At 47.3% G+C, this 24,960-nt stretch overlaps 1 protein-coding gene across 1 annotated transcript in view; it reads right to left on the bottom strand.

Moving 5' to 3' along the window:
* Positions 1-6,815: 6,815 nt before the first annotated feature.
* LOC309803424 (5-formyltetrahydrofolate cyclo-ligase) overlaps positions 6,816-24,960 on the bottom strand; it is a 279,511-nt gene continuing 261,366 nt past the window's right edge. Inside the window, exons 3-4 of the mRNA XM_082619608.1 lie at positions 8,323-8,396; positions 6,816-7,789 (exon numbers count right to left, since the gene is read on the bottom strand). Coding sequence (XP_082475734.1) covers positions 7,688-7,789; positions 8,323-8,396 — 176 coding nt within the window. The 3' untranslated portion in view covers positions 6,816-7,687. The remainder of the gene's footprint in view (positions 7,790-8,322; positions 8,397-24,960) is intronic.

Below are 24,960 nucleotides of genomic sequence, written 5' to 3' on the forward strand. Positions count from 1 at the left end.
ATTGAACACTTACTATGCTGCAGGCACCAAGCAGAGAACTTTTACATGTAGTGTTTCATTTAATCTTCACAACAACGGTATAAGGTTTCTATTACAACGATCCCTACGTTATTGATGAGGAAACTTAGGAAAGTGCAAGTAATTGGCCCAAGGTCCTATAGAGAGTGAGATGGTAGAGCTGGGGTGTGCACAGGAGCCACACCCACACTCTCATCCTTTATTCTTCATCCTCTGTTCTCTGTGTAGTCCAAGCTAGAAGCTCTGTGTATGTTCTTGCTGACTTCTCCCAGAATCTCTGGGCCAAAGCTGCATTGTGTAATTTTCTTTAGTAGAGAGTTCACTGTTTTTTCCTTGAGCAAACATAAGAGGAGTCCTGGTGGATTCAGTGATTTTGGATATCAGATCTCAACCAAGCCTCCCTGGGACCATCACCACCCTGCATCTCTTCATGGTAGAGATGGAAGAAGCCAGATTCTCTGAAACCTTGGCTCAAGAAAATTGGATGGGACCTAATCAGCTGAAAAAAAAAGGCTGCAAATTGATCCTGACATGGGAAGTCATCAAGTAACTGCAACGAAATTTTCAAGCTGTCAAAACTGTTCAATATGCATTCACTTAGAGCATGCGAGATTAAGAATTCCAATTCTCCACCAGACACCAGTGACGAGCAGAGAAAATGAACGGGGCATTATGAATCTAATCTTCTGATGCTAATTGTCCCTGGAATAGCACAGGACACAAACACCATCTTCCCCTGTAGCAGCCTTGGGCGTGCAATTGGATTTCCATCTGGTTCTTTGTAACCAGGGACCCCACCACTTGGAAGATGAGCCGCAGTGCTTACTTAACACAGCAGGCATCCAGTCCTGGATGATGGCTGTGCACCTTCTGGCCTCTCTTGGCACCAGACAGCAATGCTGGGTCCTTTCAAATCAGGCTATGGCACCAGGGCTCCCTGGAGTTTCTCAGTCCAGGCCTGACTACAGGACTGAACGCAGGACACACATCCCAGGAGCTCTGGTGTATCAGTGTCCTAGGGCTGTCATAACAAAGTACCACAAACTGGGTGGCTTAAACAACAGAAATGTATTGTATCCCAGTTCTGGAGGCTAAAAGCCCAAAATCAAGGTCTTGGCAGTGTTAGTTCCTTTTGAGGGTTGTCAGGGAGAATCTGTTCCATGCCTCTCCTCTAGCTTTTTCTGGTTTGTTGACAATCGTTGGGGCTCCTTGGCTTGTAAAATCATCACCCCAATCTCCACTCTCATGTTCACACAGAGTTCTCCCTGTGTGTGTTTGTCTCTGTGTCCAAATTCCTTCTTTTCATAAGAACACAAGCCATACTGGATTAGGGTCCACCTTGATGACCTCATCTTTACTGGATCATCTACAAAGACCTTGTTTCCAAATAAAGTCACATCGATAGGTACTGGGGTTAGGACTTCAGCATCTTTGGAGGAGACTCAATTCAGTCCACAGCACCTGGGATGGCCGGTGTTCCCTAGGAGGACAATTCTGTCCCTAAACAATGGTCCAGCTTGGAGGCAAAGTCATCTGTCCACTTGACTGTTCCCTGCCACAGACCTGGTTTTTCCCTGGGACCCTTGCTGTGGTGGCTGGAGACAGGAAGTGCCCTGTTCTGTCTCGAGTCCCTGGAGCCCTTGGGAGAAAAAGTTCCAGAGCCATGACTGTCTTGCTCTGTGCTAGCTCGGGCACCCAAGGGTGGGGTGGGTGGGGGCAGAATGTATGCTGTCTCTGTCTTTATTCTTCGCCTGCACCTGTAACAGGCCGTGTGTCACCTAGATCCATATTCAGGTCTAGGCTCTGCCATTTACCCTCCGTGTGACCTTGGAACGTTCTTTGACCTTGTCCAGCCTCATTCTTCTCACCTGTCAGTAGGGACCAGGATGCTCACTGCCTTCCACACCTTGTGGTGAGGATTACAGGGGGTGGTTTGGGTAAGGCACGGAACACAGGGTCTGGCGCAGAGTTGGTGGGTAATAAACAGTAGCTTCCATCACTAAGCCTCGCTTAGGTAGAGCCTGACTTGAGGGGAAGCAGCTCCCACCCTCTGAGAGGCCACCCAGCAGATGTCATTCTGAGGACCAGCATTTCCAGGAACCATTTCTTCTGACTAACCACATGCATGCCTGGCTTCACACACTCTTGAAGATTCTCACTGTACAGCCTGTCGGCATTTGAGTCCCAGAGACAAATAAATGCTGGGCTCAGCAGCCCTGGAGTTGGGAGCAAGATGCAGAGAGGGAGAGAAAATGCATCTTAATGAAGGAGACTGGAAGACTAATAAATAATTCCATTCGTGAGGATCTACCAGAAAAACAAAACACCCTCTGACCAATCTCCCAGGGCCCAATTAGACCACTGCTTTAGCAAACTTGATTTTGAGAGGTGAGTATTCTTTCGTCTGTGTCTTAGAGAAGAAAGGAGGAAAAGAAGGAGGGAGGAAGGAAAAGAAGAGAAGAGAGGAGAGGAGAGGGTGGAAGGGCGGGGAGAGGGACAGAGAAGGGGAGAGGGAGAGGAAGTAATGGGGAAAATCTATGCTTCTCTTCCTAGAGTACACGTTCATCTTCTCTGATGAACTCTTTCTCAAAAGACTGATGCACGAGTTTCTCTGATCCCTCTGGCTCCAGGGATGGGTCAGCTAAAGGCACATGCTCATTGCTTCCACAATGCTCCATGGGTCGCCTTGGAAGTCTGTGCCATTCTTGTCTATTCATGTGCCTGCCATGAATATCCGGTGACCTCCTGGTGGCAGAGACTCTGCCTTATTCGCCTTGGAGTCTCAGGGACACGGTAGGTGCTCAGAGGGTCTGTAAAACAAATCAACGGGCAGATGAGATGCGTCCACTACCACACACATACGAGGAGGAAAAGAACCGTCAGCAAAGATGCTGTTCCCCCAAATCCTTGATGCCAGCCTGCATTTTGTCAACAGTTGGGATCCATATCAGGCCTGGAGTCCTTGGAGGGGTGTCATCGTCTCTCCTTCTTGCTGGCTTCACGCCTGGTGTAGGGTGGACCAGGCTGGCAAGACGGAGGGCTCTCCTTCCGGGAGCTGCTGTGTCCTCTCGCTGTTGCCCTGCTGAAGAGGCATTGCATGAATGGAGTCACCTTCTGTCCCTCTCTGGGACTTAGTGTTTCCATCTCCAAGACAGGAGTGTGTGGACTAGACGACCTCTAGGTGTCCTTTCACTATCAGCGCGTCTCTCTACCAACCACCGAGGCAGGTCGCATTGTGCACAAAAGTTACCCAACTGAGGAAGCAGGTCACTCTGGGAAACCAGCGTGCACTTCGTGTGCCAGGCTTTGCTCCATGGCTGAGGCCACACCCACAGGGGAACATAGGCACCTGTTCCTCTTTTGTCTGCCCAGAAGGGTTACCCTTTTCTAATCCATCTGCCCAGGAGGGGCTATTTTCTGATTTGTCCATGAAAGGGAGTCTTTCTTCTAATTCAAAAAGAAGTACTGGGATTTCCCTGGTGGTCCAGTGGTTAAGACTCCACACTTCCACTGCAAGGGGTACGGGTTCTATCCCTGGTCGGGAAACTAAGATCCCACATGCTGTGTGGTGCAGCAAAAAATAAATAAATAAAAATTTTAAAAAATAAATAATAGATTGAAATGTCAAAACATAGTGGAAATTAAAAAAAAACAAAACAAAAAAGAAGTACTACGTGGGCTAACATCCACCCTACAACCAACTGCAACAAGAATGACCCAGTAATTTTCATCCAAGTGTGGGAACAGGAAGCTTATCTTAGGCTTCAGTTTTCTAGATCTTTTCCAGAATGTTCTGTAAAGCCAGGCTTTGAGGTTATGCTCCAAAAGGTACTTTCCTTTCCTTGAATCTTCATGATGCAGTGATAGGGGGAAGGGTGGCTTCCCATTGATGTCCATTATTAACCTTCCTTATGTGTTAGAGCCCCAGGCTTACCACGCTGGCCCACGCCATGCCTCTTGGAACTTACGTGATGGTTAATTCTATGTGTCAACTTGGCTAGGTCACCATTTCCAGATATTTGCCCAAACACTGATTCAGACACTGCTGTGAATGCATTTTTTAAGATGAGATTAACATTTTAATCAGTGGACTTTGAGTACAACACATTAGCCTCCATAATGTGGGTGGGCCTCGTCTGATCAGTTGAAGGCCTCAAGAGAAAAAAGATGGACTCCCCCAAAGCAGAGAAAATTCTGCCTCCAGACTGCCTTGTGGGCTCAGGCTGCAGCATCAACAGTTCCCTGAGTCTATACCCTATTTCCAGGTTGTCTCCCTCTCTGACTTTGTCCTAGTTTTGTGCCCCACATGAAATCTAGGTCTTCAGGAAAGGGTGTGCTAGAAGAATGAATGAAAGAATTTTTCTGGGTTTCCAACCAAATAGGTCTCTCCATATCTGTTGAGGATGCCAACAGGAAAACAAGTCTGGGTGGAAGGGCTCTAAGCTAGGTAGTGATAACAAGTGGGTGATAACAAGTCTGACCCCCGGGACAGAAGAGGGTAAGCTGCCCTCGCCATCTAACTCAGCACCTGCTGACCCAGGTGAGCCACCCAAGCCCGCTATTCGCATCCTAAGATCCAGGGCACTGCCCTCCAGATTCCACTCCAAATGAGCCTGGTTTAGGGCATTATACTTACTGAAAAATTGACGAGTCATATCTCAGACGTTGGACCCATTTCCTGAAGGCCTATTCTAGTTACAGAATCCCACCTTCAAGCCCATTCTACCAAGGAGAATTCATAATCAGTAACATCTGAAGGGAAAATCGCCTGGCAGGAGAAGGCAGGACAGTGCCTGAGAGTGGACAAGAAGTTCCCTGAGGGGGGATGTCGGATCTATTGGCCTCAAGAGCTCCAGGACCCACACGGGACCTGATACAAAGGAACAAACCTCTGCTCAGCTGAAGGCCAGAACAGAGTCCAGAGGAAAAGCCTGGAACATGCAGGATGCAAAAAGGAAACTGCAGGAAAAGGAAGGCATCTGGAAGCTTGGAATGGGCACAGGATTAGGACTTTTCGGTTTATAAAAAGTACTTTCTGTTACCCTCCATCAGCTCTTTCTGAAGCCACGAGGATTAGGGGTACACATGTCTCAATCCCCATTTGATAGACAGAAGCTCAGGAAAGTCTATCGACTTGCCCACCCAGTCAGAGCCAGGGCTTGAACTTGAACCATCTCCTTCCAAATTCCAAGCCCTGTGGAGGGAGGAAGTTCCTAAGAAAGGAACTGGGGTGTTCTTTTCTTCTTTAAGATTTTTTTTTCTTGATGTGGACCATTTTTAAAGTCTTTATTGAATTTGTTACAATATTGCTTCTGTTCTATGCTTTGGTATTTTTGGCTGCGAGGCATGTGGGATCTTATCTCCCCGACCAGGGATTGAACCCACACCCCCTGCACTGGAAGGCAGAGTCTTAACCACTGGACCGCCAGGGAAGTCCCTGGTGTGTTCTTGATGAGATGACTTATTCCCTTCATAATAATCGGCCTGGGGCAGAACTGGATGAAAGCTACCTCCAGGCTAATTATTTTTCCCACCAAAGAAAAGCCGTTCTCCACAGATGCAGTCTTGTCTCCCTCATTCTGACACCAATTCCCATGCGGAAGGACACAAGAACAACTCAGCTCAGACCAGCCCCACTCCGTAGCCTTGCTTCTAGCAGCTAAAATTATCATCTTGGTGCATCAATTTGTATCAGGGTTGCAAATTTACCAGTGGCACTCAGATTTGCAAAGAAAACATAACTTCTTCATTTTCCACGACTGACGTAAGTAAATTCTATCTGATCTAATAATGTAAAACAGTGTCTTTAGAGAACTCAGCTTCTTTTGGATAAACGTTTTGTACTTTTTAATCCCTTTTCACCTTGCTTATCTCCAAGAGGGCATCTGGAGGTGTTGATACGAGAGAGCTGGTTCATGTGACCTAAAGGTGACGAGAAAGACCTCGGATCCACACGGGCCACAGTCCCACGGTCCCTTCTGGCTCCTGTAGTCTGTATGAGGATGCCGCTGTCCATCTGATCGACAGGAGCCCTGCTGGCACCAGAGGCTGAAGCCTGTCCTCCTTGGTTCTGTCTGGGCTCGGCAGTCCCGCGATCTTGAGTCCAAGTCCAAGTCTCTAGGACTGCGTGTCCCCTGAGGTCTAGCTGTGCTGCATGGCCAGTTCTTGGTCAGGATGATCTGCCATCTGGCCCACAGCTACAGCGTCCCTCACCACAATGCAGCAACACCCGTCTCCCCGAGTAAACCTCCCAGCCAACACCATCAATCCCTGTGATCTTCCAGGGGGACCAGGAAAAAGTGGACACTGTCCTCGCCCTCCCGCCCCAGCCCCAGAAGCTGAGGAAGCCTCGGGAGGCTTAGCTGGGAGGTTCCTCACTTCAGCTAGGAGAGGGTCAGAACACACGTCTTTCCCTACTTACTCACCTGCTTCTGACAGCCTCCTTCCTCCCGCAGTTTTTTTGAGGCCAGAAGGGGTGGGTTTTCCCCTTCCTTCTTCCCTGATAGAGACATCCCCTATCCTGTACTTTTAGGAGGCATTTGTAGTCCCCTTTCCTGGCACTTTGGTGGTGGAATGGCTGCCAGGAAACGTCGCGTTTGGGTGAGAGGATGAAAAACCGTCTGGTACTTTTGAAAGGTGACCTCATTACACAAGAACACCAGTTCCTCTGGCCAAGCTTCCAGACTGGGCAGAAGACCACTCCTCTGGCCACGCGTGCTCTTAACACCTCAAAGATAGGCAAGCAGAAGGGAAAGGAAATTACTTAGACCCGAAAGAGAACCGATGTTTTATAGCAAGGTGAACGTTTATTCCAACACAGAGCAAAAAGCTACACTTTCAAATTGGTCAAGGGAGCCTCATGGCTGAAGTCCAAGCACTGAGCCCCTAAAGACACAGGCTGATCTTGAAAAATGTTCGTTTTATAGGAATATTTTGCTAGTAGCATTCAGGGCAAAATGCTCAATATCTGGCAATATCTGAGGTGTCCAGCCCAAACGTTTGACATCGCAGCCTCATTTGCCAAGGTTGTGCCTCTGGTTCCCATAAGGAATGAGAGGACTCTGGTTCCAGGACCACAGGCTGGCTCCCTGGGGTAGGCCAGCTGGAGCAGAAGTCTGAGCTTTTGGTGTTAACGGGAGGCAGTATGAGTGAGTGAGTGTGGCTGACTCAACACCGTAAGTTATCCCTTTGGAAAAAAATGCATCTTAAAACTCACATTCTACCAATGTAAGAACCATGGTTCATAAACCTCCTGAATCTGCCAACAAATCAACAAAGTGTGTGTGTGTGTGTGTGTGTGTGTGTGTGTAAGTGAGAGATGAGGGGTGCATAATTGATTTGTTTTGTTTTTTCTAAACATTCAAAGGAGTATCAGACCTGTATCAGCATCCGAAGGAATGAATTTACTGCAGGGACTTGGTTACGCTGGTGAAACATGGAGAGGAGGAAACAGCAAATAATAGGAATTAATGAAATAGAGGACGAAATCTGTAAGAGAATCAGCCAAGCAAAGTAATTGTTCTTTGAAAACATTAATAAAATTGATATCTTTCTATAGGGGCTTTTAAATGTGTCCACAAATTCTCTGACAATCTTCTCAAAAGTGGAGCCTAACCCTGCTCTCTTTGCGCGTGGGCTGTACCTCGTAACTCTCTTCCAATGAGTGGAGTTAAGTGGAGCTGATGATGTGTGACTTCAAGACTTTACTGTCACTTGGATCCCTCTCTCTGGGGGAAGCCACCTGGTATGTTGTGAAGACACTCCAGCAGCCCTAGAGAGAGATTCACATGGTGAAGAACAGAGGCCTTGAGGAATCCGAACCGCCTGCCAACAACCAGCCCTGACGCGCCAAGCATGTGACTTAGCTAACGGGGAAGGAGACCCTTCGGGTCCATTCCCAGATAAGTGCAATCTCAGACGGCACCTTGACTACAACCTCGAGGGAGACTCTGAGCCAGACAGCCAGCTAAGTCATTCCCAGGACCCACCCCCTCACACAAGTTGTGTGAGATAATAAATGCTTATCGTTTGAAGCTACTGAGACTTAGGGTAATTTGTTATGCAGCAAGACATAACGAATACACCCCTTACTCCCAAAGGAAAGCTAATCAAGAAAAAAAAGAGAGAAGGCACAGGTCAATATCAGGAATAAAAAAGAGGATATCACAAAAGATCTAACAAACATTAAAAAGTTGTAAAAGTTATTTGCAGAATCTTGTGGTCATAATTTTAAAATTTAAAAAGAAAAAATTCTTAGAAAAACACAATTCTTCCAAACTGAACCAAAAGAAATGGAAGACTTACAGAAAGAAAATTCCAAGCCCGGGTCCAAAGAATGCCAACTCGTTTCATGAGGCCAGTAAACTGTGATAGAAAACCTGAGAAAGACATTAAAAGAAAAATCAAATATAAGCCAAACTCTTTATGAATATAGATGCAAAAATCCTAAATAAAATATAGCAGTTCAAATCCAGTGATATATGAATTTTTTTTATTTTAGCAATGTATGGTTGCTTTAGCATTCAAAAATTAATTATTATAATTCACCACTTTAATGGAGAAATAGGAGAGAGGTCATATGATCATTTCAAATATGCACAGAAAAAGTATTTGGTGAAATTCAGTATCTGCTTACGTTAGAAACATTTAGAAAGCTAGGAATAGAAGAGGATTTCCTTAATCTGATAAAAGGTATCTACAAAAAGCCTGCTGCAGTCATTACACTTATGGAGGTCTCCCCTGAGGCTGATAATGCACCAGAGTTTCTTGCTACCCTCGGTTTACTCAACACTTCACAGGAGATTCTAAATCATCACCAAAATAAGAAGATAAAGGAATTAGAAATGAAGGAAAAAATATGTTTAGTCATAGATGGCCTGATCACATAAGAAAAATCCAGAGAATATGGATATTTTCCTCGAATTGGTAAGTGCACTTAACATACAAGTTCCCTGTTGTCTGTACCCCAGACCCAGGCTTCCAGAGCAGTTTCTTTCTGGAACCTTGCCAGTCATCAGGGTGGGGAGAAAGAGCTGATGAACCATGCTCTGACTCTGAAATCTTTTGCCCAGTGTAACCCGCATTACCTGCGTCACATGTCGCTGGCCAAAGCACGTGATACAGCCACTCTACAGGGTAGGGCATGTCATCCTCCTGCAGGGAAGGGCATGGCAGAGGGGAAGTGATGCTACAACCTGTCCTAAGAGTAAGGGGCAAAGGTGTGGAGGACAGAGAAAGAAGCAGGGAGAGATACGGGTATGATGGCAGGTGACAAGACACCAGGATTACAGGGGAAAAGTAGGCAGTGAAAACTTCCTGGGGCAGAGTTGCCAAAAGAACAGGTAGGTCTCATCCTCATCTTTATACAGTAAGTCCCCTACATACGAACAGGTTCTGTTCCGAGAGCGCAATCATAAGTCCACTTTGTTCGTAAGTCCAGCAAACTCAGCCTAGGTACCCAACTAACACAATCGGCTATATCATACTGTACTGTAAAAGGTTTATAAGACTTTTCACACAAATGATACCTAAAAAACAAACACGAAAAGTAAAGAAAACATTTTTAATCTTACAGTACAGTATCTTGAAAAGTACGGTAGTACCAGCTGTTTTATGCTTGTTTCTGGACATCCTAGGCTTGAAATAAAGATACTGTACTACTGTGCTCTATACAGTACTGGACAGCAAAGTACATAAAACCACCACTTGTAGAGGATGCACGCACGTGATAATGTACACCAGACACATAAACTAACTTATGTGATTGGACATGCAAAAGCAAGTTCGCATCTTTGAAAGTTCACAACTTGAAGGTTCGTATAGGGGGCTTACTGTACTTGTTTGCTTTGGTATAACATGAACTCTTATTTCACGAACAACTGATAAAGTCCATCACATACATAAACCCTTTGTGTGTTTTTGCAGGATATCAGGGACAGGAGATGAATTTCATATTTGAGTGTGCAGAGCAGGGAAGAGACCAGCCGTGGGAGGTAAGAAGCCCACGAGGACAAAAGTTCAGCAAAAGCAGGAAACTAGAGCCGTATGTGACTGAGAATTTACGCCCCTGGGAATATTCAGAAATCTGGAGATGGGCATTGGAATTCCCATGGATATGGAATTAGAAATTTAAACTAATTTTCTCTAAATCTCAGCCTTCTTGGCTAAGATCCAGGTTACATCTATGACAAGCATGCATTTCTTAAATTAGAAACTAATTAACAAATATTATGGTTGTTTTGCAAACTCCATCCATATCCGTCAGTGATGAGATAGCTGAAGTGAGGTGGGTAAGTGGAGGTACAGTGTTCTCCTGGGTTCTTCTTAGTGTTGGCACAAAGTTAATCAGGGAGATCATTAAATAATTATAATCCTTGTGTATTGCAAATGGTGTGTAACTAGGTTTTCTTCTTAGCTAATAAAGGCAATGGAATTAATAAATATTACCCAAGACTTTAAAATAATTTCAAATCTCAGAGACATAAAATAATGTTTCTGATGTTAAATCTAAACAATTCTTTAAGAAAAAAACCAACAGGGATCTAGATAAATATTCAACCCAGAGTCAACCTTGCTGTTTGTCACCCCTAAACAGGGGCTTAGGTCATTTCCATGATGTCAACCTTCACTACAGCAGCAAGAATTGTATGCCAGTCTACACTGAAATGGGAGCCTTTAAAATGTGTTTGGACATAAAAGCCAATGCAAATGAGAATGCACAAACCTACACAAAATCTTTGCCATCTAGAGCTTATATTTGCTTTAACTATGAGAAATCAAGCCAACCAATCTCAAAATGAAACTCAAGGAAACTTGGGCTTCCCTGGTGGCGCAGTGGTTAAGAATCCACCTGCCAATGAAGGGGATGTGGGCTCCAGCCCTGATCTGGGAAGATCCCACATGCTGCGGAGCAACTAAGCCCATGCGCCACAACCACTGAGCCTACACTCTAGAGCCTGCGAACCACAAATACTGAGCCCGTGTACCACAACTACTGAAGCCTGCGTGCCTAGAGCCCATGCCTCACAACAAAAGAAGCCACCACAATGAGAAGCCCATGTATTGCAATGAAGAGCAGCCCCTGCTCGCCGCAACTAGAGACAGACCGTGTGCAGCAACGAAGACCCAACACAGCCAAAAATAAAATTAAATTTAAAAAATAAATAATTTTAAAAACATAAAACAAAAACTTTAAAAAAAAACTTAAGGAAATTAAATTTTGCACGTGGCCAAACATGTGCTGTGTGCCAGCACATTCGACGATGCGTATCTGTGTGCACCCTTCTGTCTACGTATAGACAGAGCCTTGGAGCAAGTAAACACCAGGTCTTCATCTATCAGCATTCAGTCCATGTGCTGGTTTGGGTTTCCTCAAAGACAGACTTTACATTGAGGGTGTGAGTGCAGATAGTTTATTTAGGAGGTGATTCCAGGATGCAGTAATAGGAGGGAGGAAGTGAGATAGGGGAGAAAAAGTAGCCAGTAAACAGCATATTAGCGTGCAAAAACCCTACTGGGATAAGGAGAAAACTGGGTATTAATCCTAACCCAGAACCATAGAGCCAATGTAAAATACTTGTGTCAGAGTATTGCCAGAAGGGGCAAGAGAGCTGGGGTATACCCCAGTTGTCTTCAGTCATTAATTAAGGGCTCCTTGAGGCAAGGTACTAATTCTCCAGTACTTCCAGCTTGTCCCAGGCTCTGCCATCTACAAAAGCCCTCAGGCAGAGAGATGCAGAGACTGGCAGATGGAAATCAGCCCTACTAGACCATAATGCCCAGAGCTGAAGAGACACAGGTGGGGCTCTGACAGCCACCTCTGCTTCCATTACATCTCCTGTCTTCCAAACCATCCCTGTTTGTCTGTTCCTTTATGTTCTAGCATTTCTTGCTGGCTTTTATGCAGATTTTGATGAGGGATAGGGGGTCTCCTGTCCTCTGCTCTGCACTATCCTGTTTTAAGAACTGACATCAAATGTTTACCCACTAGTAGGGTCTGAAGCGGATGCAACAGAATGACCAGGACAAAGGCTTAAAGTGATCAAAGTGTTTTCCATCCTGATCCACAATGAAGAAGCAGCCTCCGAAATTAGCCCCATGGTAGAACAAGTGTCAGCCAGCCGGCTGCTTCAAACTGCCAGTGTAGGCTCCACCCTTATTCTGAGACACTCGCTCCCTCCCAGAGAAGAGCCCCCATATGCTCTCTCGAAAAGCCTCACCAGGGACCTTCAGCTGTAAATAAAGCCTTGGCTGAACCAAGCCCCGCTCAGAATAGCAAGTATCTAAGTAGATCTGCATGGCACTGTCTTCCCAGCAGGGAAACGCTGCCACGGTGCCCATCGCACCCTTCCTTAATTATCTCAGCATAGCACAGAAGCTAGAAAGCCCCCATCATTAACTTTTATGGAGGATGTTTTCCAAGAGGCTGCCCATGTCCCATCCCACTCTTCAGAACTGGCAAGTGATATAACCAGAGCTTGCAAAGAGTTTGAAAAGTTGAAGGTGGCCACTATCCATCTAAAACAGTTTTTCTCAACCAATGGTGTTTTTTTGTTGTTGGTTTTTCTTTGGGGCTGCTCCGTGCTGCATGTGGGATCTTGATTCCCCAACCAGGGACTGAACCCGTGCCCTCTGCAGTGGAAGCACAGAGTCTTAACCACTGGACCACCAGGGAAGTCCTCAACCAGGGGTGTTTTTGCTCTCCCCTTCCACCAGGAGACACTTGCAACGTCTGGAGAAATGTATGAGATTGTGCAGGTGCTAGCTGGCATCTAGTGGGTAGAAGCCATGAAAGCTGCAGAGTATTCTACAAGGACAAGACACCCTCCCACAATAAAGAATTATCTTGCCTAAAATACCAGTGGTATTGAGGTTGAGAGGCCCTGTTCTAAGGAGATAATTCTGCTGGACCCTTAGACACCCCTTTGCAATCGTATTTCATCCCTTCAACCCTGACTCTGCCCCTCGCAGACTTCCTGTTTTGCTAATTAAGCTCTAAACAAGACCTCCTTCCACTCTTCAACCCTGTTATGGTCTCAGAATTCTCTCCTCAACTCATCAGCTAGTCCCTTTCATCATTCTAGTCTCACAATTTCTCTCAATGTCCCCTCCCCAAATCTCTTACATGTCAAAGTTCCTCTTCCAGCATCCATCTACTTTTCTTCATTCTAAGCCCAGAATGTCCCCATCTCTTCTGTGAGCCCATCATCCCCCAAACAAGCCTTTGTTGGTTCTTGGATCCCGATGAAGAGGAACTTCTCTGATGCCCTCCCAGCTCTCAAACAGCAGCTCTGGAGCTGACCTTTCCCAGGGAGCAGACATCTGAGTGTCTGGCTAAGAAGATTCTAGGATTCGGGTTCTCTGGTCCCTGCCTCTGACAGCTGGAGCTCTTGCTTCTGGTGCCCATGCTACCCGGTAATGGTGAGACGGAGGCCTCTCTGTGTGCTGGCTGCGATAGCAGACAGGCTCCCTGCTGTAGTAGCCAGCCGTCCCTCAAGCAGAGTCATCTTTGGGCCTGGGGTTAGGATGAACAACCTGAAAGCTTGGGCACTGAAGGTCTGGGGATGGTTGGCTTAGGACTATCCTGGTTTTAAAAATGAAAGCCCTCCTGGGCTTCCCTGGTGGCGCAGTGATTGAGAGTCCGCCTGCCGATGCAGTGGACGCGGGTTCGTTCCCCGGTCTGGGAGGATCCCACATGCCGCGGAGCGGCTGGGCCCGTAAGCCATGGCCACTGAGCCTGCACGTCCAGAGGCTGTGCGCCGCAAAGGGAGAGGCCACAACAGTGAGAGGCCCACGTACCGCAAAAAAAAAAAGAGAAAGTCCTGCAACCCAGGAATGCCCTCAGGATAGTTTTCCCCCCGTACCTGGGTGAGCTCAGTGGGAGCGGCAGGAAGGCAGAGCAGGGCTGCGGTCTCACTCTCCACTTGGGCTCATTTGGGATAGGGGGGTTCTCCCTGATGCTTCTTGGGTTTAGGTCTGGAAGTCTGTCTCAGAAACTCAGACCTGATAGCTTCATGCCATGTAGTTAGGTTCAACAGACCTCCTCGGAGCATTGCAATATACTTCCTACTCCTTGCCACGGGGACAGAAGACACGAGACCACGGCTCCTGCACCGGAGGACCTCTGGGTCTAGTGATGTGTGGAAAGACAGAGAAAGTGCAGAGTGGCAAGAGCTATGACAGAGGCCAGGGATGGGAAGGAAATGGAGAAGGCAGTCAGGGAAGGCTTCCTGAAGGTGTCAGCGCCACAGAGTGCAGGCCGAAAGGACAGAGAAGCTTTGCCAGGCAGCAAGGGAGGATTAAGGAAATATTTTCCAGTTGAATGAAATAACAAGAAAATAAATACATTGAGAAGCCTTGGCAATGCTTATAGACTTAGATGGAGTGGAGAGAAATGCAATTCTCTTTGATCATGGAATGAAAGTATATCTGTATGAGGTAGGCTTACCATTTTTGAAGACGTATCTCCACCTATTGCCCCGTTTTTCATTTTCATAACCCCCCCCTTGAGGGTAGAGACAGAGACTGTTATTCCAATTTACACTGGGGGAAGCTGGTCCCACAGAGATAAGCAGTTTGTGCAGCTCACATGTCTAGTTAAGGTCTCCAAGTTTTGACCTTGAGGGAGGCTGCTGAGTACAGTGTGGACCGCCTGGGCTTTGGAACTAGACAGACTTTGCAAGATCCCAGATTCTTTACTTACTAACTCCATGGCCTTAAGCACATTACCGAGCCACAGTTCTCTCTTGTAGGAAATGGGGAAAATAACATCTCCTGTGCAAGGGCTGTCGTGAGGATGAGATGAGGAAACCGATTTCAAGGGCCTAGTAAGAGCTTGGACCAAGTAGGCCATTAAGAAATGGTTTCTAGGGCTTCCCTGGTGGTGCAGTGGTTGAGAGTTCCCCGGGTTCGTGCCCCGGTCCGGGAAGATCCCACATGCCGCGGAGCGGCTAGGCCCATGAGCCATGGCTGTTGAGCCTGAGCATCTGGAGCCTGTGCTCTGCAATGGGAGAGGCCACAACAGTGAGAGGCCCACATACCGCAAAAAAAAAAAAAAAAAAAAAAAAAGAAATGGTTTCTAACAGACATAGAGAACAAATGTATGGATACCAAGCGGGGGAAGTGGGGGGAGATGAATTGGGAGATTGGGATTGACATACATACACTACTATGTAGAAAATACATAACTAATGAGAACCTACTGTATAGCAGAGGGAACTCTACTCAGTGCTCTATGGTGACCTAAATGGGAAGGAAATCCAAAAAAGAATGGATATATGCATATGGAGAGTTGATTCACTTTGCTGTACAGCAGAAACTAACACAACGTTGTAAAGCAACTATAATAAAAAAAACCCCAGAGAAACCAAAAAAAAAAAGAAAAAGAAAAGAAAAAACAAAGAAATGTTCTCTACAAGATTTTGGGCTTTTAATTATGAATACCAAAGGATAAGTTTGCTGTTAAACTGAAGAAGTTTCCACCGTTTAGATCTTTCTTTTGTGGGTTTGCTTGCTTGTACTTCTATAACTCGATTCTCAGTGTGCTCAAATTAATTAAACAATTTTTCTTCAAGGATGAGAAAGCCGATGTGCTTTTGAGGGGCTGCTAATTACACCTGATATCTCCTTTAATAATGTGAGATTAAAAAGAGCTGAAAGTGAGATTCTTAAGTGCACAAGACAACCATGGGGATGACACGTGGATCTAGACTGAATCCATAAACTTGTGTATTTGGATTCTTTTCTTTGTGTAGTGCTTATACGTATATTGAAACCAAGGAGCAGAAGATGTTATCACTGATAAGCCACTTCAAATGGCGATGCAGTCCAACCTCCACGCTTTTATGACAAGCAGCTGAGGAGAGTGGATTCATGCAGCTCACTTATCCCTAACCCAAAGCCGCTCATAGGATTCATCTTCCCCCCTGACTGTCTGGTGATGGCCTTGGTTATTGTTGCTGGCTTCAACTTCAGTCTTATTTGTTCCTTTAAAAAAAAATAGCATTCTTCTTCCCCTTTATCTACATAGAAGGATCAGCTACTATTTCCTTGGAGATGCCCCTTCTCTGCCAACATTGAGGGGTGAGGACCCTGAGGGGACATTGACCCCATGTCTGCCCCCAGCTGCTCCAAGTCTCTCTACTACATCTAGGAAATAGCAACACAGATGAGAAAGAGCACAGGCTCGTTAGACAGGCCTGAGCTCACATCTTGACTCCGCCACCAATACTGTGACAAGGACCGTGTTTACAACTTCCACAGAATCTCCTTTGTCTCTAAAATGCAGGTGGTGAAAGCTACTTGTAGAATTGCTATGAAGATTAAATGTGGCCAAGTCTGTAAAGCACCTAGAACAGGGCCCACACAAGGTAAATGTTAAATCAATGAGGTTTTCCCCTTCCACGTGATCACTGCCTCAAAATCCAGCCACTGCACTCATTATTTTGAGTCTCGCAAAGTCTATTACAAAGACCTGAAAGCAGATGAAACCCAAAGTGATTTTAGCCAGTACCACTGCTATAGTCATTATTCCAGAATAAGACTCCAAGGGCTCACTCTAATAGATAACCTGCACATCAGAGTCTACCATGAGCCTTCTGTATGCCAGGCAGCGAAGTCGTGTCTGTGACCAGGACATACATAGTCTCTACCTTCTGGAGATTATAAATAATGGGTGAATGTCCACCTTCAAAGTAGCATAGATGGTTTCTGGGGGGTGGGGAATAGAGATGGAGATTGTTACCCACAAGGAAGGTGGCTATCACTTTCCCAAAACTCAGCAGGGCAGGCAGAAGGGGCCATGAGCAAGCAGAACCTCCATCAGGGAAAGGTGCGTATTTCCAGTCAGGGCTACAGTAAACCCCAGGGGCTACCTGGGAGGACCAGTAAGAAGTATCTCCTAAGGAGAAAAAAGCAATAAGGGGCAAGCCCAGTCCAGGGAAAGTCAACGCCTTTGATCCGGTTCCGCCGTTGCTACAACAAGGCTCTAAGAATCCTAACATCTACGATGCCTTAGTAAACGATGCTTAGATGAAAAGTCATATGGTGCGGGAGAAGGGTTTATCTAGTAGTCATTTGACCAGAAGCCTAAAACTGCCTAAGAAAGCAGAGATTGATCAGTAGCTAGAGTCAGGCAATCCTAGTCCCAGCGCTCTAGCTGGGAGGCATTTCTGCACCATGGGGTTTTGTGCAATTCTCAGAGAAAGAGAGGCCATGCCACGCTGACCTGTGGCTAAGGAGAAAAATCCTTGGGGTCTGAATCACAGGTCAGGATCCAGAAGCAGCAGGAGGCTCGATGACTTCTGTACACTGCAGTCAGTTCAACAAGCCCAAAGTGGAGCTCAAGAGGCCACGAGCAAGCATGACATCACAGTGGTTCATGGGGGGCCAAACAGGATGCTGATGTCCTTGGACAGAATCCTCGGTCACAGCTGCTGGCGCTCACAGTACAGACAGCAACCCCTAACCAGAAAACATACAGCAGGCACTACTATATCTTCTTTGCATATGCCAAGGGAAATTATTTATATTAAACTTAGATACACATTTAAAATTGTTTTGATTCTGTTTTTGCTAAGCCACTTGTTTACACAAAGTCCCAAAGGTCTCTTTGAATTAGAAATTTTAGGTCTTATTGAACTAGAACGACCCCAAACTAACTACACCCAACTCATCATACTGGGGCAGTGGTTCTCAACTGGTGGTAATTTTGCCTGCCTCCTTCCCCACGGTCCAGGGGTCATTTGGAAATGTCTGGGACGTTTTTAATTATTGTGATTGGGGCAGTGTTATTGGTATCTGGTGGACCCAGGGATGGTGCTAAAAATCCTACAGTGTTCAGTACAGCTCCCACAACAAAAAATTATCCAGCTCGAAATGTCCATTATTACTAAAGATGGGAAGCCCTTCTTTAGGGCAGCCCTGCCCCTAATATTCGCAGGGTCCAGAACAAGTGTGCAGACACAGGGCCTTGGCTTGTGCCTGCCCCACCCTTCCCCTCTGCCCCAGCTCCTTCCTGCACTGGGAGAGGCCTTGCACACACTTATGCAGACAACCCTGTCTGCACATGGAACACTGTCCACACCCCCATAAATCTAGAGGAGCACGGATCATGGGGACAGCTGCAGGGAAAAGCAATACAGGCTCTGGTTGCAGACTTGGGGACCATTGGGGCAGGGAATTCTGAGGCCCTGAATACTTGGACAGTGATGTGGCAGGGGGGGTCACAATTTCATTGCCCCTTAGAGCAAGGTACAGCCAGAGGAGAGCTAGGGCAAGGCCCTGTAAAGCCTGGGCCCCGGGCCAGGGGCCCTTCAGCCAGAGTCTATGGGCAATGCCGCTGCAGGCTCTATGCAGGTGTGAACCATGAGTCCAGGGCATGGGACACCACCAGAGCCGGGAGCTCAGGGATGGTTAGGAACTAAACATGACCCTCTGAAGACCTTGGCTATCTATTTGGCCCTGGCCCCCTCTGTCAGCTCTTTGGACCCCAGAAGGTGGGGGAAACCCCAGTTTCAGAAGAAAGGTTCATCAGAGAGCAAAGGCCTGAGAGCCTAAGAAAGAAGGAGATCCCAGGGAGAGGAGGACAGCAGAAGGGGAAGCAGCAGCATGAAAACAGCCATGAAATTCCAACCGCCTGCCAGTCCTCTTTGATTCCCCTGACTCTGAGATAGAAACGTTTCAGCTCCTTTCCCTCATTTGACTTCACCTCACTTTATGCTTTGGAGAATGACCCGGTTAAAATGATGTGCCCAGACGTAGAAATTGGAGAGTGGAATGAATGGCCGACTGCTCCCAGATGTGTGATGTGCGATGTCTACCTGCCCTGTTGGCGTCCTTACCTCCCAGTGTCCTTCCCATCATTCCCCTTGCTCCACCCCCCCACCTCCATCACTGTCTCAGTTCAGGTGCTCATTATTTCTCCCATGAACCATGGCAACTGCCCTAATTGGTCCCCTGATAACAGTCTCCACCACTGCATCCTCCACATAGGTTGCTGGAAAACCCTTCCTATAACACATGTCCAGACACGCCACCCCAAGTTCAGAACCCTTCTGCGGCTCCCCCCACCCCGCCCCACAGAGTACTGCCCACATGGCTTAGCATGTCACTGTCCACTGACTCTATGGTTTCTGCTCCAACTTCAAGGTTCCTGTTTTCATGTCTGGACCCACCAACCAGGGGAGCTTTCCAGGTTTATCTCCCAGAACTCAAAGCCCTGTTACATCTGTAACTTCTCCAATAGCGCCTCTCAGACCTGACGCCTTCAGGGCCCTGAACTTTTTCTACATTTCCAGTGTAAGTCCAGGGGAACGGCTAACAGAGGCATCATTACCGCATCCCAGAGGCGCTTCAGAAATACCATCAGGGACAAAAGCTAAAGAGGTTTGTAATAGACACAGAGATGCACTGCCCAGTTCTCCCTTCCAGGAAGGACCTACCCAACCGCAAGGTCAGGAGTCAGCAAACAGCTGTGGTTGTCAGCTCCTCCAGGGCCACCTCTGCTGCAGAGACCTGCCTTGCCGAGATGCCCTTCCCTGTGCAGCTCTTACCTGGTGACTGAGGTGGGAGTATAAAGGCCTGGTCATTTGGGTCCAAAAGAATGCAACTCTAATGACCACTGCTTGCTCCAGAGAGCCCTCTGAGAGCGGCAAAGTTTTGTTAAGTCTACATTGCATTTTCACCTCTCCTTTTGCCCAATTTGACTGGAGCCTCCAGCAGAGGATTCAGTCCTATAGGAAGATGAGAAAACACACTATTTGCCAAACCCAGAAGGAATGTGCCCCACTGCACTAAGTCCAGCAGGGGTCTCCTCTGTAGGCCGGGGCTGACAGCAAAAGAGGCTGTTACAGAACTTGGCTTTTGCAGGACATGGGGGCTTAACCACCAAAAGCCAAGAAGTTGCAATTATTGTAATGACCAGTGAGGACAGAGTGGTAGCTATGGGACCATGACCCATAATAGACCATGGAATCTCTAGAGGCCAAATGTATGGGCAGTAAACAAAGGTACTGGCCAGCTTATAGCAGCAGAAGGACTCAAGGATAGATGACCAGTAGGTTGACAGAAGTTGCCCCAATGTACAATGCTACAACTTTTGCCTGGTTTCTGTACCTGAGTCAAATTTTAGACTGAGAACTCATGGACTGAACAGGTGGCTGGGTCCCCAAGAGGAAGGATCCCACAACATTCTGGCAAGTATGCACATCAAATAATCTTCCTGTCCTTTCACAAAGGAACCTACAACTATGTACTAAGGTAGCGTTATACCAAGGAGAGGAGAACGCCCAGATATTTCAAGGATTGTTAGTCACAGTTGACATTGACCCCTAGAGACCAAAAACTTCATCATGGCCCTGCTGATAGGGAAATAGGGGGGCCAGGTAATAAAGAGATCCCTTCCCAACGTCCAGGTTATGGAGGGTCCACTACATCCACAGACTCATACAGTGATCATTTTCCTGGTCCCCAAGTGCATAATTGGGATTGTAACACTCAGCAGTTCATTGGGTCCTTGGCCTGTGGGGTACTAGCTGTCTAGAGGAAAAGCCAAATGGAAACCTCTTAAATTACCCCATCCTGACAAGAGAATAAATCAGAAATCATCTTGCATCCCTGGGAAGGAGGCAGAGATAAGTACTACCCTCAGGTAGGAGCAGAGGTGTTGTCACCTGCACGTCTCCAGGTAATTCTTAAGTATGGCCACTCTGCAGAAAGCCCATGTATCCTGGAGGATGGCTAGAGACAACTGCAAGCCCAACCAAGTGATAACCCTGATCACAGCTGTAGTTTCTTTGTTAGGACAGATTAATATGGCTTCAGGTACACGGTATGTGGTCACTGATTTGGCAAATATGTTCTTTCCTATCCTATTCAGAAAATAGGAACGGAAATAGTTTGTATTCACATGGAATGGACAACAATATACATCTACGATTTTGCCCCAGATATATGTTAACTCTCTTACCCTCTGTCATGATGTAATCGGAGGAGATCTGGACCATCTGGACATCCTATATAGGATCACATCGATGGCATGATGTCAGTCAGGAGAGATGAGTAAGAGGTGGCTAGTCACATTTGCACTCCAGAGGGTTGGAGGTAAACAAGATGAAGACTCGGCGCCTGCCACCTCCATAAAATTTTAAGCCCCTGTGGTCAGGGATATGCTGGAACATTTCTTCCCAAGTAAAAGACAAATTATTGTAGCTTGTCCCTCCCACCACAAAGATAGAAGCACAACACCTGGTGGGCTTCTTCAGGTTCTGTTCTGCAAAGGACACATGGAGGTGGACCTGTGAACACGACTTGTCATCCTGAAACTGCCATCCTGAGAGACCATTGGAACAGCCTGTGAAATCACAGAAGCGTCAGCCCAGAGGCAATATTTTGCAAGGACAGGATGCCATCCCTCAGGATGGCATATTTGCACAAATCGATGATTTTTTTTTTTGCCGTACGCGGGCCTCTCACCGTTGTGGCCTCCCCCGTTGTGGAGCACAGGCTCCGGACGCACAGGTTCAGCGGCCATGGCTCACGGGCTCAACCGCTCCACGGCATGTGGGATCCTCCCAGACCGGGGCACAAACCCACGTCCCCTGCATCGGCAGGCGGACTCTCAACCACTGCGCTACCAGGGAAGCCCCAAATCAATGATCTTTAAATGGAGCCGTGTCCCCAAGAGGAAGAATACGAGAACCCAGGATCCACAAGGTGGAAGTGGTGAGTGATCCCACTTACCATGAATTCCTAATGATCCTGGGTAGGCTCCATACTTCCCATCCCCACTACCATGGGCTCTGCAGGCTTAGGGGTCCTGCTCCCCAGAGAGCACACACATCTTCTCTAGGGGCCACAGCAGGGGTCCCACTGAATTCTATGGTATGTCTGCTGCCTGGACACTTTGCATTTCTTGTGTTGAGGGACCCTGTGTTGAGCAAGAAGAGAAGTCACCATCTGGGCAGGGTTAGATGACCCTGATCACCAGGACAGCAGCAGGTTGGTGTCACACAGTGCAGCATGGAGGAATGTCTGGGTCCTAAGTGGTCTGCTTGGGTCCCTCTTGAGATTCTCCTACCCAGCTGTGATTATAAATGGACAGGTACACAACCTCAGCCTGAGAAGGGCACGGTGATGAGGCATTCAAACCTTTTGGGGATGAGAGTCTGGTTCCACCACCAGGAAAGCCACCAAGGCCAGCGGATAGTAGAGAAGGGAGACAACGCCCATCCACTGCATCCCAGAGACCAACAGCAGTGGCAGGGCTAAATCTTATCCCACAGATTCCCTTCTCCTGGGTTTCTAAGGAAGAGAGGCCACCAGAACCTGGATGAGCTGTCCCCGAATGGGTATGGTGGAAGAACGAGGAGTAAACTGGTAAAAAGAAGATGTGCTACGCATACCCCCACCAAGGAAGGATCTGCTGCCAACATGCGGAGGGGGGTCAGCAAGCAGCCCGCACCATCAGCACCTTCAGGGCTTTCCTCCCTGGTGGAAAGGCTCCTTGTACGTCCAGGGCAGCCCACATCAGGTGACAGGGCACAGGGAGGGTAAGCGGGCCTGGCCATTTCCACCAGGCAACAGGGAGCAACTCTGAGGGATATCCTCAGGCCACAGCCCCCACCGGCTTGGTCTGGGCTTTGTTGGACCTGCGCTGCAGTCAACTGCCTTACCCAACCTGATCCTGTTAATTCCGAATAAACAGCCTGCACCCCAAACTCTGTATCTGAGTCTGCTTCTGCAAACCCAACTTGTGACCAGCTTTAGAGTGTAGACTGTGTGGGGAGATTGAACCATGGGGGCTGAATGGCTGTGCCGTGACAGGCTGGGGAGCACATTAGTTAGAGACCCTTGGCCTCTCCATGCTCCCCCCAAAATCAATAGATGTTGAGGCTGAGAAATGGTGATGGGTGAACGCAAATAAGTTTGTTTTCTGGAGGGAGGGAGGGAGGTGGAGCCCGTGAGGGCATTAAGCAGGGGATACACTGCCAGCAGGGCATGATGTCACTTCTTTAAAGTTCTGGAAATGATCGGTAGTAGTTGGGGTGACTAAGGGGGGGACGGCTGGAGAAGAGGTGAGGTGCCCATGAACTTTCTGGGGCTGGAGGGACAGAGAGGGCAGGAGCATAAGAGCATCCTTATCCTCCTGTTGTTGGCATTCTCATTGCATCTGTGCTGTCTGGCTCATGGGCTGGTGTGAAAAAAGCACACCTCTGCCCACTTTGACACTAACTCCCACCCCTCACCTTTGAAACAGAAACATTTGTACGGAAAAAAAAAAAGTTGTCTATTCCAGCTTTGGAGGGTGAACCAATCAATTCAATGCACCAAGAAATCAACTAATTTCACTCTTTTTAGTTTGTTTGTCAAAAGTTGTTGCTTGGCTACAATTGAGAAGCTGTATCAGAGCTTCCCGTGTCTTTTAGCAAAAATTGCCATAACTTGGGACTTCCCTGGTGATCCAGTGGTTAGGCCTCCACACTTTCACTGCCAAGGGCGCTGGAGATCCCTGATCAAGGAACTAAGATCCTGCAAGCAGTACAGCCAAAAAAAAAAATTGCCATAACTTTCTGGAAATAATTTATGAAAAACTGACTATATCATTTATACATAAGTTTTCATATGTTTCTGAAAATGCCAGAATGACATTAACAATATTCAAAACAATAGTAGCTTACTTTGTAAACTACAGTGTACCAAATATTTACAGGCTCCCCAGTGATCAAAAAATTGCAAATTAAAACAGCCAAGCATTACCATCTTTCACCTACTTCATCAGCAAGAAGTCAAACACGATCACAGCCTGGTGGCCTCAAGCAACAGGGCAGCCAGGTTGTGACCACTCTCGCCCCCTCACTGGAGCAGAAGTTGCTGAAGATTCACCATGGTGGCTTCAGCACTGCTGTTTCTTTGATTTGCTTACCAAAAAATGCAGTGAAAACCAAGTGTATGCACCTTGGCTGCCAGAGACCCTGAATGCCCCATCTTTCCCTACTAGTAGTTACCGAAAAACCTCAAAAGGCCATTTTAATTTCCTCTCCCTGTTCATCTGAGATCTGGTTTCTCAGGCAGCCGAGGTGTTGGATGAACGCAGGGAAACCCATCCGTCAATTTTGTGGCTGCCATAGCATGGCGATTTTGAATCTTGCAATAAAACAAGATTAATGGGCTTGACTTCAGTCGGTTTGACATTTCAGCAATGAGGGTTGTTTGCCAGTTTTCTACACCCCTTTCCTTCTTGTCTCCCAGCCATTTTGTAATCAACAGCCAGGTCCCTCCTGCTCCTTTGGATTCCTGAAGAGAAATCATGGAAAAGGAACATGTATGGTGAGCTTGGAAAAGGCAAATCACTCTGATTTCTGCTCATCTTCAAAAGCTAGTGGGGATTTCAGTGGGAAATGGACTCTCACAGCCATGGTGATGGGACAAAGCATTAATTGTTGAATTGTCTAAGTGATCATTTCATCCAGCCAAATGCGCCTACTGTGTATCCAGCACTGTGTGGGCAGCTGGGAGAGGGGAGAGGGAATATAGAAAGATTCTAAGGTGTCTTCTCTAAAGGGGACTGAGGGCTGTTGGCATGGTAAGAGCTCAGGGATGTGGTTCTAAATAAAAGTACAAGGAAAGAGCAAATGGGTTAGAGAGCTGGGGACAGGCTTCTTGGGGAAAGTGGGACTTGAGTTTGACTTTAAAAGATGGGGGGTGGAAAAAGATGGCGGTCTCGGAGGACACGGAATTCACGTCTCCACACAACTAGGGCACCTACCAGGCACTGGTAGGGGACCACAGACACCTAAGGGGACAGGGAGAACCCCCAGCGACCAGGTAGGATGTGGGGCGTGGGGAAGAGTGAGGGGGGAGGAGAAGTGGAGGCGGGATGAGACTGGCGCCCCTGAGGGGTGGCGGGGGGAGGCGAAGGGATCCCACGCCCAAAGGGGGAAATTG

This window comes from Mesoplodon mirus (genome assembly GCF_964341445.2).
Source record: "Mesoplodon mirus genome assembly, chromosome: 4".
Classification (NCBI taxonomy): Eukaryota; Metazoa; Chordata; class Mammalia; order Artiodactyla; family Ziphiidae; genus Mesoplodon; species Mesoplodon mirus.